This window comes from Neofelis nebulosa, chromosome 11, assembly GCF_028018385.1.
Source record: "Neofelis nebulosa isolate mNeoNeb1 chromosome 11, mNeoNeb1.pri, whole genome shotgun sequence".
In the NCBI taxonomy this organism is placed as follows: Eukaryota; Metazoa; Chordata; class Mammalia; order Carnivora; family Felidae; genus Neofelis; species Neofelis nebulosa.
The window spans coordinates 80,139,031-80,154,525 of NC_080792.1; the positions used below are offsets into that span (position 1 = coordinate 80,139,031).

The following is a 15,495-nucleotide window of genomic DNA, read 5'->3' on the forward strand; positions in this document are numbered from 1 at the left end:
TCATGTTCTCTTACATCAGCTGGTTTTTCTTCATAGCGCCGGCTGCGAACTGAGTTACATTTTAAGCCTCGATTGTTGTCTGCCCCTTCCATCAGAACCTAAGCTCCGTGGGGGCCGAGGGTAGGGACTGTGGTCTGATTGTTTAGGGCTGTGTCATGGGCACCTAGAACAGTATCCAGGACGTAGTTGGGATTCAGTAAAATTCAGGGCACGTGATAGGAAGCAACACAGTTCCTGATGCCATTGTGGTTGGTAAGAGCCATGTAACTAGTTGTGGCCAATGAGTGGTGAGCAGAGGTGATATCTGTCACTGTCAGTTCCAAGCATGTGAGTAACCCATGGGAGACCTCCGCTCCATGACGGGAGGACCCTTGGGTGATTTCTCTTCCTTCTGCACTATGGTCACCAACATCTCTGATGGGTAGGGTGTCCCTGCTGGTCCACAATGGACATGGTGGACAGACGAACCTTTCTTCCCTTAAGACTGAAATTTTGGATTTGTTTGTTTGCTTCATCATGATGCAGACAATTCTGATGGATCGACCTCCAAATTCTGCATTTTTGTGGTTGTTGGTATTGCTTCAAAAGAACTTCCTCAATGTGAATATCATTCTAATAAACCATTCTATCTGCTTCTCTGCCAAGAGCCTTTGCTGGAAAAGTGGTACCTATTCCTCTCAGTTTGAGACCTTTAGGTAGAGTGCCATTGGAGTCACTAATGCAGAGGGGTGGCTCTGAGATCCTTGGAGGGAGGGAGAGGTGGAGAGCCTGTGATCTTGAGGCCCCCGTTTCCATCTCTGAGGTCGGAGCAGGAGCTGGTTTGACCAGTTGGTGACATGACACCAGGCAACTGCTTTGGAAAGTTTGTTTTGTGTTGTTTTTAGGTCTGGGAATGACAGCTCCTCGGAGGGTTTGGCCTGAAAGGGTTCTCACGGTTTGTGCTGGGAGGGGAGGAAGGTTGGAGGAGATGAGGAGGACGTATAGAGAAGGACAAGGATAAACAAGATACCTCCTTCTGAGCACTCTCTTAGCCTCACCCTGAGTATGAATTAAGATTCATCTTAGCTGTGAACAACAGAGGCTCAAAATAACCGTGGCCGAAAGAGAAGAGAAATTTATTACTTCTTAATATTAAAGCTCGGAGACATTCTGTCTTGTTACTGACATGCTACCCCTGTTCTGCAAAGCCCTCAGAGACTGGGAATCTTCCGTCTTCTTGCTCTGTTTGTATGGGCTCACTTCCCAAAGCCACCTCATGGACCAGGGAGCCACTTGAGTTCCAGACATCACGTCTACATTCCAGCCAGCAGGAAGAAAAAAGGGGTGAAGAAGAAGGGGAGAAGCATATAACAATTTCTTTTATTGAAATGTGAGGAAATTCTGCCTGTATCTCATTGGCCCAAATTAGTCACGTGGCTATACCAGCTGCAAGGAACATGGGGAAATGCAGTCTTTATTCTGGGTGGCTATGAAGCTCGTTAAAACAGGAGTTTTACTACCGTGGATAAAAGGTAAGTGACTGCTGGGCGGCAACTAGAAACTGCCATACCCACGAGAGTAACGACAGATTTTGCTGAAGCATCCTAAAGGCTTCAAGTTGGGCTCCTCTGGAAAATAGTGGGGAATATGTGCTTCTCTGCACCTAAATGCTGGTATTTTCATACATTAAAAGTTTGCCCGTGATTTCAAAGGATTCACAGATTCTCTGAAGCCCAAGCACGGGAGGTCATGGAGCCTTAAGCTAGAAATGGGCTTCAAAGTGAAGGAAAAAAACAAACTGTGTGTGTGCGCGTGTGTGTACCTGTTCCAACCCCTTTCCATTTGGCAACATGAATATATTCGATGTGATTGGTGTTGTTTATTTGGGGTTTAGATTTGAGAGCAGATTGTCAAAGGGACCCAGTGTTACACCTTGAGAAAGCATTTGACTAGTTTCACTGGCAATGGGTCAAAAAAAGACCCAAAGAAAAACTGCTGTGAGTCATCTCATCACTGGTGGGCCATGATATAGCATGTGTTAGAGCCAGGATTCAGAGGCAGTGGAAACCCTGTGGCTGTGGGAGGAAACGCCTGAACGCCCCGTGTCTTTCCTCTAGATTGATGTTAGAATTAATCTGGTTGAGGGGCACCTGGGTGGCTCTGTTGGTTGAGCATCCGACTTCAGCTCAGGTCACAATCTCACGGTTCATAAGTTCCAGCCCCGCATTGGGTTGCTGCTGTCAGCACAGAGCTTGCTTTGGATCTTCTGTACCCTCCCCCCAAATAAATAAGCATTAAAAAAAATAATTACTCTGATTGAAGATGATCAAATATCAGGGTGGAGATATACCCAGGGAGATCGCCAAGTTCTTAGGAGACTCTAGATTCTTCTGAGAGAAGATACTCATGGAGGGTGGCGGCTGGGAGTGCCTCTCTTGAGAATTTGGTATTTGAGGTGATGAAAGGTGAGAGGAGAGGCTGTTGGACTTTTGCCAAGGTGACCTGAAACCCTTCCAGAAACTTATGAGCTCACCTGGGCAACTGAGCCTACCCCTCCCCCCCCTTTTTTTTGGTATCAGCAACAATGATACTAACTCAGGTGCTGGGCAAAGTGTATCACCTCTGCTTTACCTTTTACCACCTTGGCTAATCTTCATGAGACCCTTATGAGATTGATACTTTTCGTATCCCCACTGGAAAGATGAGGAGCCTGAGGCTCAGAGAGGTGAAGCCACTTACACACAGACACACAGCTAGGAAGCAGCAGTCAGGTTCAAACCCAGGTCTTCTGACTCCTTCTTTTTTTTTTTTTTTTTTTTTTTTTTTTTACCGTTTATTTATTTTTGAGACAGAGAGAGACAGAGCATGAATGGGGGAGGGTCAGAGAGAGAGGGAGACACAGCATGTGAAACAGGCTCCAGGCTCTGAGCAGTCAGCACAGAGCCCGACGCGGGGCTCGAACTCACAGACCGCGAGATCGTGACCTGAGCCGAAGCTGGACACTCAACCGACTGAGCCACCCAGGCGCCCCTCAGACACTGCCTTCTAAGGATCACACCATCCTCTTATCCTAGGGACTACACTCAGTCAGTGCTGGGTGAATAGTAGGTGCTCACGTGTGTCTGCCTCATCCCCACGCTGCCTTCTCTCACTTCCAGGGAGGGACACAGCCCCTCGTTGGAAGAATGTGTGCGTGAGAGATCCTTAGGGTCCCTGTGTGGGACATATCACTGCTTTGCCAGAGTCTCCTAACCATACTCCCCAACCTCGACCTAAAGTAAAAATCAACCAGCTCAAAAATGCCTGGGACTTGGAGGGAAGCAGAGCTGGTAACCCAGCAGATTTAATCATTTGACAGCTGCCCCTGCTGGGCACACAGGGATGGGGGGGTAGGGGGGGCGGGGAGAGGGGAGATGAATGAGGCAGCAGACAAGGCTTCTGTCCTCTTGGAGATGGGCAATGAAGACGTGAACAAGTAAACCAGTTACATAGAACTGTGGAAGGAGTGCCCAGGGTAGGCGGGGGACGAAGAGCCTACTTTTGGCAGGTGGAAGTCATTGCCCTGTTCCTATACACACACACTTGTTCCTGCCTGGGATCCCCTGTCCTCCTCCCCTTTCCTGAGCTCCCTTTCCTGGCCTGACCCACTCTGCTCATTTCCCGGGCCATCAGTCAGTTTTCCTGCGATGCCTTCCTTGAACCTCCTAGGCTGCTTGAGGAGTCCCTTTGAACTTACCCACATCCTGGGGTCCAGCGGTGCCCCCCCTGACTAGCTATGTTAGTGGGGCGACCGGTCTGTGCCTCAGATTCCTGCATCTGTAAAATCAGCATCAAAATAGTACCTGCCTCCTAAGGACCCTGTGAGGATGAAATAATGTAATTTATGTTGATATATGTGAAGTGCTTGGAATCATGCCCAGCACACAGTGGGTCTTAGGTAAGTGTTGGGTGGCGTTGTTGCTGGCGTTATCAGTACCTTTGTGGCGGCTTGTAACACGCCACACCTCTGATACCACACCTGAGAATTTAAGGTGACATTTAACATGCCATGTAATTCAGTGGTTCCCAATCCTGGTTTCATATCTGCATGACCTAGGAAGCCTTTAAAAACACTGCTACCTTGGGGCGCCTGGGTGGCGCAGTCGGTTAAGCGTCTGACTTCAGCCAGGTCACGATCTCGCGGTCCGTGAGTTCGAGCCCCGTGTCGGGCTCTGGGCTGATGGCTCGGAGCCTGGAGCCTGTTTCCGATTCTGTGTCTCCCTCTCTCTCTGCCCCTCCCCCGTTCATGCTCTGTCTCTCTCTGTCCCAAAAATAAATAAAAAACGTTGAAAAAAAAAATTAAAAAAAAACAAAAAAAAACACTGCTACCTTGAGACGCCTGGGTGGCTCAGTCGGGTAAGCACCTGACTCTTGATTTTGGCTTAGGTTATGATCTCACGGTTTGTGGGTTCGAGCCTCCACATAGGGCTCTGTGCTGACAGCACAGAGACTGCTTAAGATTCTCTCCCTTCTCTCTCTTTCTCTCAAAATAAATATTTTATTTTTTTAACGTTTTATTTATTTATTTTTTGAGACAGGGAGAGACAGAGCATGAACAGGGGAGGGTCAGAGAGAGGGAGACACAGAATCCGAAACAGGCTCCAGGCTCTGAGCTGTCAGCACAGAGCCCGACGCGGGGCTCAAACTCACGGACCGCGAGATCATGACCTGAGCCGAAGTCGGCCGCTTAACCGACTGAGCCACCCAGGTGCCCGTAAACATTTAAAAAAACACCACTGCCTGGCACCTACCTTCAGCAATTCTTTTCTTTTTAAATGTTTATTTTTGACAGTGAGAGAGACAGAGTGTGAGTGGAGGAAGGGCAGAGAGGGAGACACAGAATCCAAAGCAGGCTCCAGGCTCTGAGCTGTCAGCACAGAACCCGACGCGGGGCTCGAACCCAGGAACCGTGAGATCATGACCTGAGCCGAAGTCGGATGCTTAACAGACTGAGCCACCCAGGCACCCCAAGCAATTCTTCTTATTGGGGGTGGGTGGGACTCAAGTGTGGGTGGCTTTGTAGAGTTCACAGCTCATTCTGATGTGTAGCCAGCATTAAGAACCACTGGCCTGACCCAATTTCTTCAGGTGAAATAACTATAGCACTCAGAGAGGGGCTTGATTTGCTTAGGTCACAAGACTCCTTGGCCCCTGCCTCTTGGGAAGTTGGATCTTCTGATGTCCTCCAGAACCCCTGTTTGTCTCACGGCCTTCACCATGAGGGGGGGCTGTGTGTGCCCCTGGGACTGCAGATGCTAAGGGTGCTGCTGCATGCTACCTCGGCTGCACCCCTGGGCAGCTGCTAATCTGGCCTGAAAGAGAGCCATCTCCAGAAGCCGCTCTCCCTCTCTAGCAGCCAGGACGGTGGAGGCTGGGAGGGGGAGGGGGGCCTCTTCAGACCAAGAGCCTAGCCAGAAGAACACCTGATTCCTGCAACCAGGAGCCAGAGCAGGACACGGAAAGGTGAAGGCCTCTTCCGTGAGTCACTGAGGGATGGCTGGCATCACAGGGACAGCTTCCCGGCAGACACATTTTCCAGAAAAATTCATCAGGGGCCCTTACGGAGGGCTAGCTCTGAGTTATGGGGCTCCTGCCTTCAGGGGTAAAGAGGTGCAGCAGAAACGGTCCTGGGGCCCACAGACCGAGGTTCAAATACCCACCGGCTCCGTGGCACTCCCTCTGTGACTGTCAACTTTCTTATCTGTCAAATGGGGCTAAACAGGGTTGTTATGACAATTAAGGAAGGTAATGCCTGATAAGTTTCGGTGTGTGCATGATCATCGATCCATAAAAGATAACTATTATTATTATGACCACTATTATTTATCAGTGAAGCCTCATAAGGGGACTCTGGTTGCTGCCTTACGGCAGCCTGTTTGGGAAGAGAGAAATCCATGTGTGTGCGGTGGTGTCATGGCAGTTGTGGCAGAGAGCAATGGATGTACCCCAGCGAGGTTCATCCCACCAATTGATCTTCAAGGGAGATTTCTAGAGGGGCAAGCTACAAGGGGACGTGACAGTAGGTAACCTATTTTGTTTGCTCTTTCTCCCCCAGCTGATACCCTAGTCGGGTGTAGACACTCTTCTGTAGACAAGGGGCTGTATTCCTGAGGATGGGGGACCTGTCTGGCCCCTGGGATGATATACATTATCTGTATGTGTGTTTGCATAACTTTTTTTTTTTTTTTTGCCTTTGCATAATGTTTGAAAAAAGATTGAGTTAACGCACGTTTTGAAAATCAGGAAATTTTGTCTAAAAATTCACATTCTCGGGTTACCTGGGTGGCTCAGTCAGTTAAGCGTCCGACTTCGGCTCAGGTCATGATCTCAGGGTTTGTGAGTTCGAGCCCCACGTCGGGCTCTGTGCTGTCAGCTTGGAGCCTGGAGCTTGCTTTGGATTCTGTGTCTTCCTCTCTCTCTGCCCCGCCCCGACTCGTTCTCTCTTTCCCCCTCTCTCTCTCAAAAATAAATAAACACTAAAAATTTTAAAAAATAATGAAAAATGAAAATTCACATTCTCTCGAGAAATGGAGAGACCTGGCAATCCTGAGCTGAGCTAGCGATCTGGCAATGGTGTCCTGGATTCCCTGGGTCCCCACAGTCCTAACCCTGCCGCCTTCCCTCACCTGCCTGTCCCCATGGGTGTTTTCAACCTCTGTTCTCTACGGCAGGAAACCCCAAAGTCGGACACCGAGAACATTTCTGGAGGCCTTCACAGGGCCTTGCAGGAACCCCACGGTTCCCAGTTGGCCACTTATGGCTGTCGCCACGAGCCCCACTCCCACGGCTCAGTCTCGGTTTAGGGAATGGTAGTCACGCTCACTAACATTCACTGAGCACCAACCACACGCATGATTTTTTAGAGCCGCCATCCATTTAATTCCCACAGCAGCCCAGGGAGGGAGCTACTGTTGTTTCCATTTCATAGATGAGCAAACCAAGTCCCAACAGGGTGTCGTCCTTGTTCAGTGCCACACAGCTAGTAACGGCAGGGGCTATATTAGAATCCAGATCTTTGGGGCCCCAAATCTGTGCCCTGCACTGAACTTCCTCCTGACCATTAATGTATGGGAGAAAACTTCTTCTACGGAAGAGAACTGATGACCCTTTGCATGAGCTGAAGTCTTGTGGGGCAGAGCAGTGAACAGTCTGGGATCTGGGGTCAGCCTGCCTGGATCCTATCATTGAATCCGTGGCCTTGGGCAAGTGACTTTGCTTTTCTGGGGCCTCAGTCTCCTTCTTTGTAGGAAGGAGACTCTAATGCCTACCTCATAGGGTTGTGATGACTAAGATACTGCATGTAAAATGCTTAGGGCAACACAATGCCTGCAGGTTTGTTTTGAAGATTAAAGAAACGTGTTGAGCAACGTGACAATGTGTGCATGCAGCAGGTACTACTTAGATGTTCTCTGTCCCGTCTCCCTGCCACCCTACCTCCCTCTCTGCTTCTGGGCACCCCCCATAGACAGAGGATGCTGGGCCACATATGAGAACACCATACCATGGGACCTTTTATTATAACAGAGACATGTTTCGTACAGGCTGAAAAATCAGAAACCCCGGAAAGGTTATGCTTAGCTGTGGACACCAGAAATCAAACAAGCCATGGCCACGGTATCACTAGGTGGAGGACAGGGTCCCAGGATGCTGGAGGACACAGGAGCTTCCTCCCTCTGATGTGGATGTCCCAGGCAGAGGCTGGCTTCTCAGGCCGAGCCAGGCTGGTACCGGGTCCCCTTGTTTGGGGTCTTCCGGATGAGAATTCCAGCCCCCGGTGTGGAGAGGTGGCCTTGGGGTGCACCAAGCCTACTGGGCTGATATAGTGGATCCTGCTAGGTCCTTGGCCAATGGCTGCTTGAGCGAGCAGCCAAGACTTGGGAGAGAAAAGACCCTGCAGAGAGTTCTCAAACATGCACCTGGCAAGAAAGAGCCACCGAGAGAGTGGGACACGGAGCCAGGTGGATCTGAGCTCCAGGGAGTTTAGGCATGCCAGCTCCCCCTTCCCAGGCCTCAGTTTTCTCATCTGGAAAATGGCAACGTGACCTATGTCACTGGCTTGTTAGAACAACCATACAAAATATGTCCTGACACGTAAACAGTGATTAAATCCAGCGAACGCTGAAGCCTTCTTGGTCTCTCCTTTGATATCTCTGGATGTCTGGGCTTGGAGAGAAGTTCAAGCTAAGAGAGAGGGCTTCTTTAACCCAGGATATAAGAGTTATATAAGGTGGCAGCACTAGAAGGCCTCCCATTTTTGACTGAGGGACTCAGCTACTACAACCTTACCCTGCAAATGAAGTCCATGCTTGGTGTTTTATTTCCTTCCTTGGGAGACATCCTTCAACCTATAGTCGGCAGAAGGCATATGGACCATACACCTGACAGTTTGGAGCTCATGACATCAGAGTTAGAACCCCTTCCCTCCACCCTGCCAAGAACACTTCGGCCAAATCCCATTTTACAGATGGTAACACTGAGGCCTGAGACCCACTCCGTTTCATCCAGACAGACACACACGGGCCAGAGAATCACAAAGGAATCCTGTTCCAGTCTCTTTGGCTCAACTCATTAGAAGATGAGGCATATCTTTTCTTGGCCAGAGAAAAGGAATTACAATTTTGTCTCTCTCTCTCTCTCTCTCTTTTTTTCAAGGAGTTGTGACTTTTTAATAGAAGTTGGTTCGTGCACAGGCATTTCATTCCTCAATTAATTTCCATCAAAATGAGGTTTTCCCGGAGATAACCAGTGTTTTAGTTCCTTTTGAGTTTAATTTGTATGACTGAAGACTCCGTGTCTGCCAATTCCAATTTGCTGGGTGATTCTAGCACTCATTACCTGGGGGATAATGCCCCTGCTGCAGACAGCCACACCCAGAGCTGATTGATGGACCGATTTCCAATAGCAATTTAGGGGAAGAGGGGTCCCTCTCCTCTCTCAATACCATTTAATAAATAGGGAATAAATTATTAAATAAGCCATGATCTGATGAGGGGGCCCCCATCATGGTATTTACAATGCAAAACCCAAAACCCAAAACCCTCAATAAATACAAAAAACAAAACAATAGCCACAGACAGAGGGGAGATGCCAAGTCTCAGTAGCACTGGCTCATGCGTGCAGAGATGACAAGGAAGAGGTTTCAGGAAAGCATTGCTTGATGACACTGTATCTAAGCAGAAGTTCCTCAACTGGATGCAGCTGGCTGATGGAGGAGGGAACATTTTGAGGAATCCTGGTTTGTTTTTTAATCAAACTTTTTGGTTTAGCTGGAGAGCCAAGCAAGGCAAGACAGATGCTTGTGAGACGATTGTGAATATTCATGGAAAAGAATATAGCAGGAGACGTGATGGGAGTGAGACTTAAAAAAAAAAAAAAAGGGGCTTTGGAACCTTTAGGAGTACCCAAATGTTGGCTCTCTTCAAGGAAAGCCTTTGGGAAAGAGGACGGTTCTGAGCTAATGAAATGATGGGGGCTCTCTGAGACTGAGACCCTTGTGTCTTTCAAACATCTCAATTTTGTTTTTCTGAAAGACTGACTTTCCTTCACAAAGAAAGGAAGAGACAGAGATAGGAATGCGTGCGGTCAGACCTCGAGGGGGCTTTGAGTGAGTTAGCTTTTCTTAATTTAATTGAAGGAATTCACATACGTTTTATTCTAATGATTGAGAACCTCCTGAAAATGTTTGAGGGTGTTCTCCTTTTTGCTTCTAAGTCCTGGTGAACTCACTCTGTCTTTAGACAATTTCCCAGCCCTCAGGTCAACATTCTGGATTGTATCTCAAAAACTCGCCTACTTCGCAAAGGGGGAATCTTTGGCCCAGAGGAATGAATCGATCTGTTCAGGTTCATTCATCCAGAAAGGCTGCAGGTGGGCTGTTTCTGGGCCTCAAGTCACACCCTCCAATGCTGGCTTTTAAAATGAATGCTCGCCACCAGCAGATTTCAGCTGATTTGTCTCATTCCCTGGAAGCAGAAGGTAATGTGGGCAAAATAGGCAGAGAAATAGGGATGTGGAGGCGTGGGGTGGTGGGGGGGGGGTGGCTGGGGCCTTTGGTTAAGCAAGGTCACCAGCATCCCAAGAAGCTGTTTAATTTTGGATGCAAAAGAAAGGAAATGTAAAGGTAATTAGAGAAGCACATTGGGCAAGAGGGAGGGACAGAGGTTTTCCCCCTGGAGGCATTTAAGCAGCCTTCTTGCAACTTTCCCCTGGCTGGAGGTACTTCTTTGTTGGGATAGAGCAGGGTAAAGTCACATTGCCAGGGAAACGACCAGGGATGTTGCAAAAGTCTCACCAAACTCAAAGCTGGACCAGAGAATCTGGCAATTTCAAAGCAGTGAATGATGACTTTGGAAAGAGGGTGGGGGCGGGGCCTCTCTGGCAAGCAGCAGGAAGACACTGCCAGTCAGAGGGGCAGGACTGGTAAAGAAAGGCCTCTAGATCCTGGCTTGATGTGACCCTCAATGACCTTCTTGGGGGAACTTCCGGCTGCTCCTTTCATCTTGTCTTTTTTTTTTTTTTTTTTTTTTCCGTTCTCTAATTTCTGAAATAGCTTTGTGCTCTTCCCTGATGGAAAGCAGGAGATCCCAGCAAAAGGCTTCTACTTTGGGTCTGTGTATCTCTCCGAGGGAGGTTGATACCACTCCAGGAAGCAGTGGGCCTCCTGCAGAAGGAAGAGAGCAGCCTGGAAAAGCCTCAGTGCATGAGGAGAAATTAGCTACAATGGAAGCAGAAGGATGTGTAATTTGCACGAAACCCACCAGGATGCTCAGAGAGGGAGTGATCCTGCCCACTACTGTCTCCGCTGGAGTAAGGGTGAGACCCCATGTGCATCTTCTCTCCACTCCCTCAGCCCAATTCCTGCCCTGCTTTCTCCTTGTCCACTCAAAGTTCGATCCCAGTGCTAAACCAGATGCCAGTTCAACCACCATGGCCCCCCAAACGCAAGACAGCTCCTGCAGTACTGACGAAGAAGCCTTGTCAGTGGGCGACATACAGTACATCTGTCTCCCAGCAGGTGCCTCCCTAAAGCACTCACACCGACGATTTCGACGCTGCAAGTTTTACCTTAGCTTATGCTAACTTTAGACCCCAACCCCCATGTGAGCGGTGACTCCAGTGTATCATTTCAGGCCTTTAGCTCACAAGCCTTGTGGATGTTTTCATTTTTCTGATACCTTAGTGAGGTAGCTGGTGGGCAGGGAGCTGGGGAGCAAGCCTGAACTTCACTGACATAACGAACCTTAGGTCTGAGGTGTCCCCCTCCCCAGGCCAATTCCAGGCTGTTTGGACTTAGAGCTCTGTGGGTCTCACCTGCGGGAACAAAGCCAACATCCCTAGCCACATCCGGCCTCTCAGATCTCATCCACAAAGACACGAGGGAAAAAAAGAGATGCACAAAAATAATTCAGAAGCACCCCGCCCCCTGCCAACACACACACACACACACACACACACACACACACACACACACACACCTCTCCATATAAATAAATAAATAGTTGAATACTGCTAATGGCAACCAAGGGAGAGAGAGAGAGATCATCACATAAATAAATAAATAAACATAAATAAATAAAATAAATAATAGGTTTGCTAGGAGCCCCAGGCAAAATGGTCCCCTAGAGTTGTCTGAAGGCAGTCTGACGGGAGGCTCCCAGGCCTCTCTCCCTGCTGTCCTGCTAAGGAGGGTCCGTGGCTCCAGAGGTTCTGCAGCTCCGAGAAGACTTTGTCTCCGTGATGGGAGACTGGAGCCCAGGCTGGTTTCCTGGGCAGGGAAGAGGGTTATTTACAGTTGCTGTACATGCCCTCCCAGGGCACCTGCCCCTGTCCCAGGCACCTGCCATCCGGCCTTCTGTGGTGACAGCATTGGCATCTGTCAGTCTTGGCGGGTGGGGCCCAGGGCCGGGCCAGAGGGCATCAGGGGAAGGCCAGGTCACCCCGTGCTGTCTGGGGCACCTCTCGCTGCTCTCCTGGTGGAAGAAGGACTTGCGGGAGTTTGCAGGGCAGTTTCTGGCCCCACGGGCTGATGGACTGGGAAAGACGAGGGGCCCGGGAGATGAGTCACTGATGTCAAGAAAAGGGATTTTTTTTTCCAAATGCTGTCCCTGGGGTGTGAAGGAAGAAGAGTGTTTGGTCCCTGCTTCCCCATAGCTCGCCCCCCAGTATCCAGAGCTGCGGACTGTCCCCCCTCACTATCTCCCTCCATGCCCTGCCCTGCCACTGTTGCCACCGCAAACTTGACATTCACCCACAGGGCTCCGGAAAGCCGGTCAGCTGGTGAGGGGGGTGCCCAGGAGTTTATTTTAAGGATCTTCTCCCTCACACCCCTGTTCTCAGTGCCTTCTGTGGGTGAAGCAGCTGGTGGTGTTTGTGTGTCAGAGATCAGCTTACCCATGCTGCCCAGCCCTGGGCAGGGGGAAGACAGGGTGAGGGCAGAAATAAAGGTGGGCTCTGGCTGACAGGAAGCCTCGGAAGCCATGGAGTTCCCAAGCCCCTGTCCCCCCAGACTCTCTGGACTTGGGTCTTTCCCCAAAACCTGAGCTACTATGCCCCATCCCAGCAACATTCCTGAGAGGCAAAGGGGGTAGCTTAGGCTGAGGGCGGGTTTAGATGGTTCAGCCACACTGGGTGGGATCCAGGGTGTGGCAGTCTGGGCGGTGGGGAGGGGGCAGGCAGGCTCCAACTGGAGGGTAAGGCCAGACTGGCTGGCGCTGGGGACTGGCAGCCGGCCACGGCCCTGGGGAATGTTCAGCAGATGGTCCTGTGGAATTAAGCTGGTGCCAGCCAGTGGGGGCCGAGGCAAACTTGGGATGTGGGGCTGCACACCAAGCTGTCCTGACTGTCCACTGTGTCTTTTCTCAGTGAGGTTCAGGGGCCCTGTGAACAGCCAAGAGGCTGTCTAAGCCATGTGGTGGCCTCTCCGTTGCTAGAATCTACTGGACTGCTCTTCCTGACTGTGCCGAGATCTTGGGAGCGGCAGAATGACCCTTGCCCTTTGCTGCTATATTCACAGGCAGAGAACCCATCTCCTACCTCCTGACACTTCTTACCAACTGAAACATCCACATTCCCCACTCAGATAGGTCCCCTTCTATCCCCCTCAAGCATCCTCCGGGCCTTTGCTTGGGCCTGTTTGGGGAGGTGAAAGGTGCAACACCGTCTCCTGGGCCTCACTGCTCTTGGTTTCCTCTCATCCCCTCCCACCCCGTGAGGGTCCACACATGACGGGATGAGAGGACAATGAGGGCAGGTGTGACAAATGACTCCTAGCCTCCCATATGCATCCTGTGAGCAGTGGGTTAGCAAAACTCTGTTTTTCCTGGCCAGGCCCAAACTGTTGAGTCATGAAGCCATCGCTTCTTACAAAACCTGGAGGGTTTTTGTGCCAACAGAGGATGGTTCTCTCCCTATGACCAGGCCTGTGTTGAGCCCCAGGGTGGTGCTGGTGGAGGCTCCTAGCAGCTTGACATAGAGGCCGAAGCCCCTGTACTTTTGTTTCCTACTCCCCAGGAGAGCAGGAAGGACAGGGTCCAGGAGCCCTCAATGTCTGTCACCAAGGAGAAGGCAGGGTGGGCAGGGAGCGGGGGAGGCCGGCAGAGGGAAAGGGCCCCCCACCCCCCAGGCAGCCGGCTCAAGGGAGGGCCCTCGTTTAGCGCCTCGTGCTGGAGTAGCTGTCTGCTGAGCTGTAGCTCCGGCTCCGGCTCCGGGAGCCCAGGCTGGGGCTGCGGGAGCCCGAGCTGCTGCTAGTGCGGGTCCTGCTCCGGGTGCGGCTCCTGCTGCGGCTGCGGCTCCGGCTCCGGCTCCGGCTGCGGCTCCTGCTGCGGCTGCGGCTGCGGCTGCGGCTCCTGCTGCGGCTCCGGCTGCGGCTTCGGGAATAGCTGCGGCTGGCAGAGCGGCCGCTGCTGCCGCTGTACCAGGAGGAGGTGCTGCTGAGGCTGCTGGATGAAGACGGGCTGGGCCGGTAGTAGGGGATGGGGCGCTTCCGGGCACTGCGGAGACCAGAGGGAGCTTGCTCGAGGGCCAGACTCCGCCCAGCCTCGACCCGGACCGCACCAGCCCGGTCCCCCGGCGGGGGGGGGGGGGGGGGGGGGGCGGCATGGCCTTCCACTTCCCAGGCCCTTAGCGGAAACACTCTTTTTAAGCCCCTCTCGCTGCCCTCAGACCGTCCAGGGCAAGGTCTCAGCCCTAGCGCTGGTGTCTTGAGAAGTGATAACCTCACTTTTTAACAAACCAAGCCGGGGGCTCAGAGCCTCCAGCTGGCGAAGGAATCTACGTCTAGACTTTAATGGCAGTTTTGTTTTGCTATTTTTACTTTTACTAGAACCTTCTATTTATGGTAAGAGAGGCTGATTTTCCATTTACTATAGTATACTGTGGTGTATTCCTTTTGAATTAGATGTATGGACCTCTAAGAAAGGGCATATCTATTTGAAGAAATTAAGTAAACAGTAGTACACTTCCTAAACAGACGAATCAAAAGATGCTGCTGGGTGACTGAAGTTTGGGAAACACTGAATGGGTTCATCAAGATGGACTATTTGAGACCGACTAAGGAAACGAGAGAGCCTTTTAGAAATGCCACTTTGTCTCCCTCCAAGTCAACCCCAAGGACACCTTTGGTCACCTTTGGTCAAGGGTATAGGAGTCCCTGTGTACCACGGTGATCTGTGGGGTATCTGAGAAGGTGATGCCATTACCCCATTTTATTGTTTGGGGCACAGGTTCTTTTTCCTCCTCCAGGTCATCTCTGGGGAGGAGGAACCAGGCACCCGAACCCCACCGCAGCCCCATCCTGTGGGTCTCTGGAAGGAGTAGCTGACCCTTGGAGGGCCAGGAGGAGGAGCCCAACCGATTGCCAGGAGCCAGTTTTAGGGCAGCTCTCAGCCACTCCTCCCGGTTTCAAGGCCTGAGGAATTTGGGTCCACTCAGACCTCAGGCTTCTCTTCTATGGCTTTTTCTCTGTGAAGAGCTTACTGGTTAGAAACCGTATCCACCTAGTCTGTCTATGCAATCAATAGCAATGGCACGCCTCGGGTTTCAGTGTTCTGCATTTAAGTTTACAAAGTTTGTTCACATCTCTTTGCCCCCTTTCATTTCATTTCCGTGATACTCCTGGGAGTTATTTCCTTCAATATTTCATGGGTGAAAACACAGCGTTTGGAAAGTTAAGAGACTTTCCCTGCTCATCTGGAAAGTGGCACAGCCAAGAATGCACTCCAGATTCAGTGCTCTCCCCCGCTTAAGTCCCTCTGGCACCCAGACGATCCTTTTGCCCTCTCCTCAGTTGGTGCAGGGTATGATCAGAGTCTATTAAAGCCTGGCATGTGGGTCTGAGGGTGCTGGGCCTCCAGTGGTCGGCTCCACCCCCAGACAAAGGCCCTGCCCCACGGCTTTGGCCCGCATTGCCTCGACGCTACCCCAGCTCGCTCCACAGTCCCTGGCCACACCCCCTCGGCCCACCAGATTCCTCAGGCTGGC

General features: G+C 51.0%; 1 protein-coding gene across 3 annotated transcripts in view; it reads right to left on the reverse strand.

Annotated features, from left to right (window-relative positions):
- Window positions 1-7,505: 7,505 nt before the first annotated feature.
- Window positions 7,506-15,495, reverse strand: part of SRRM4 (serine/arginine repetitive matrix 4) — a 156,268-nt gene continuing 148,278 nt past the window's right edge. For all 3 annotated transcript variants that reach the window (XM_058691654.1, XM_058691653.1, XM_058691652.1), the window contains one exon: window positions 7,506-14,006. In XM_058691654.1, coding sequence (XP_058547637.1) covers window positions 13,667-14,006 — 340 coding nt within the window. In that variant the 3' untranslated portion in view covers window positions 7,506-13,666. The remainder of the gene's footprint in view (window positions 14,007-15,495) is intronic.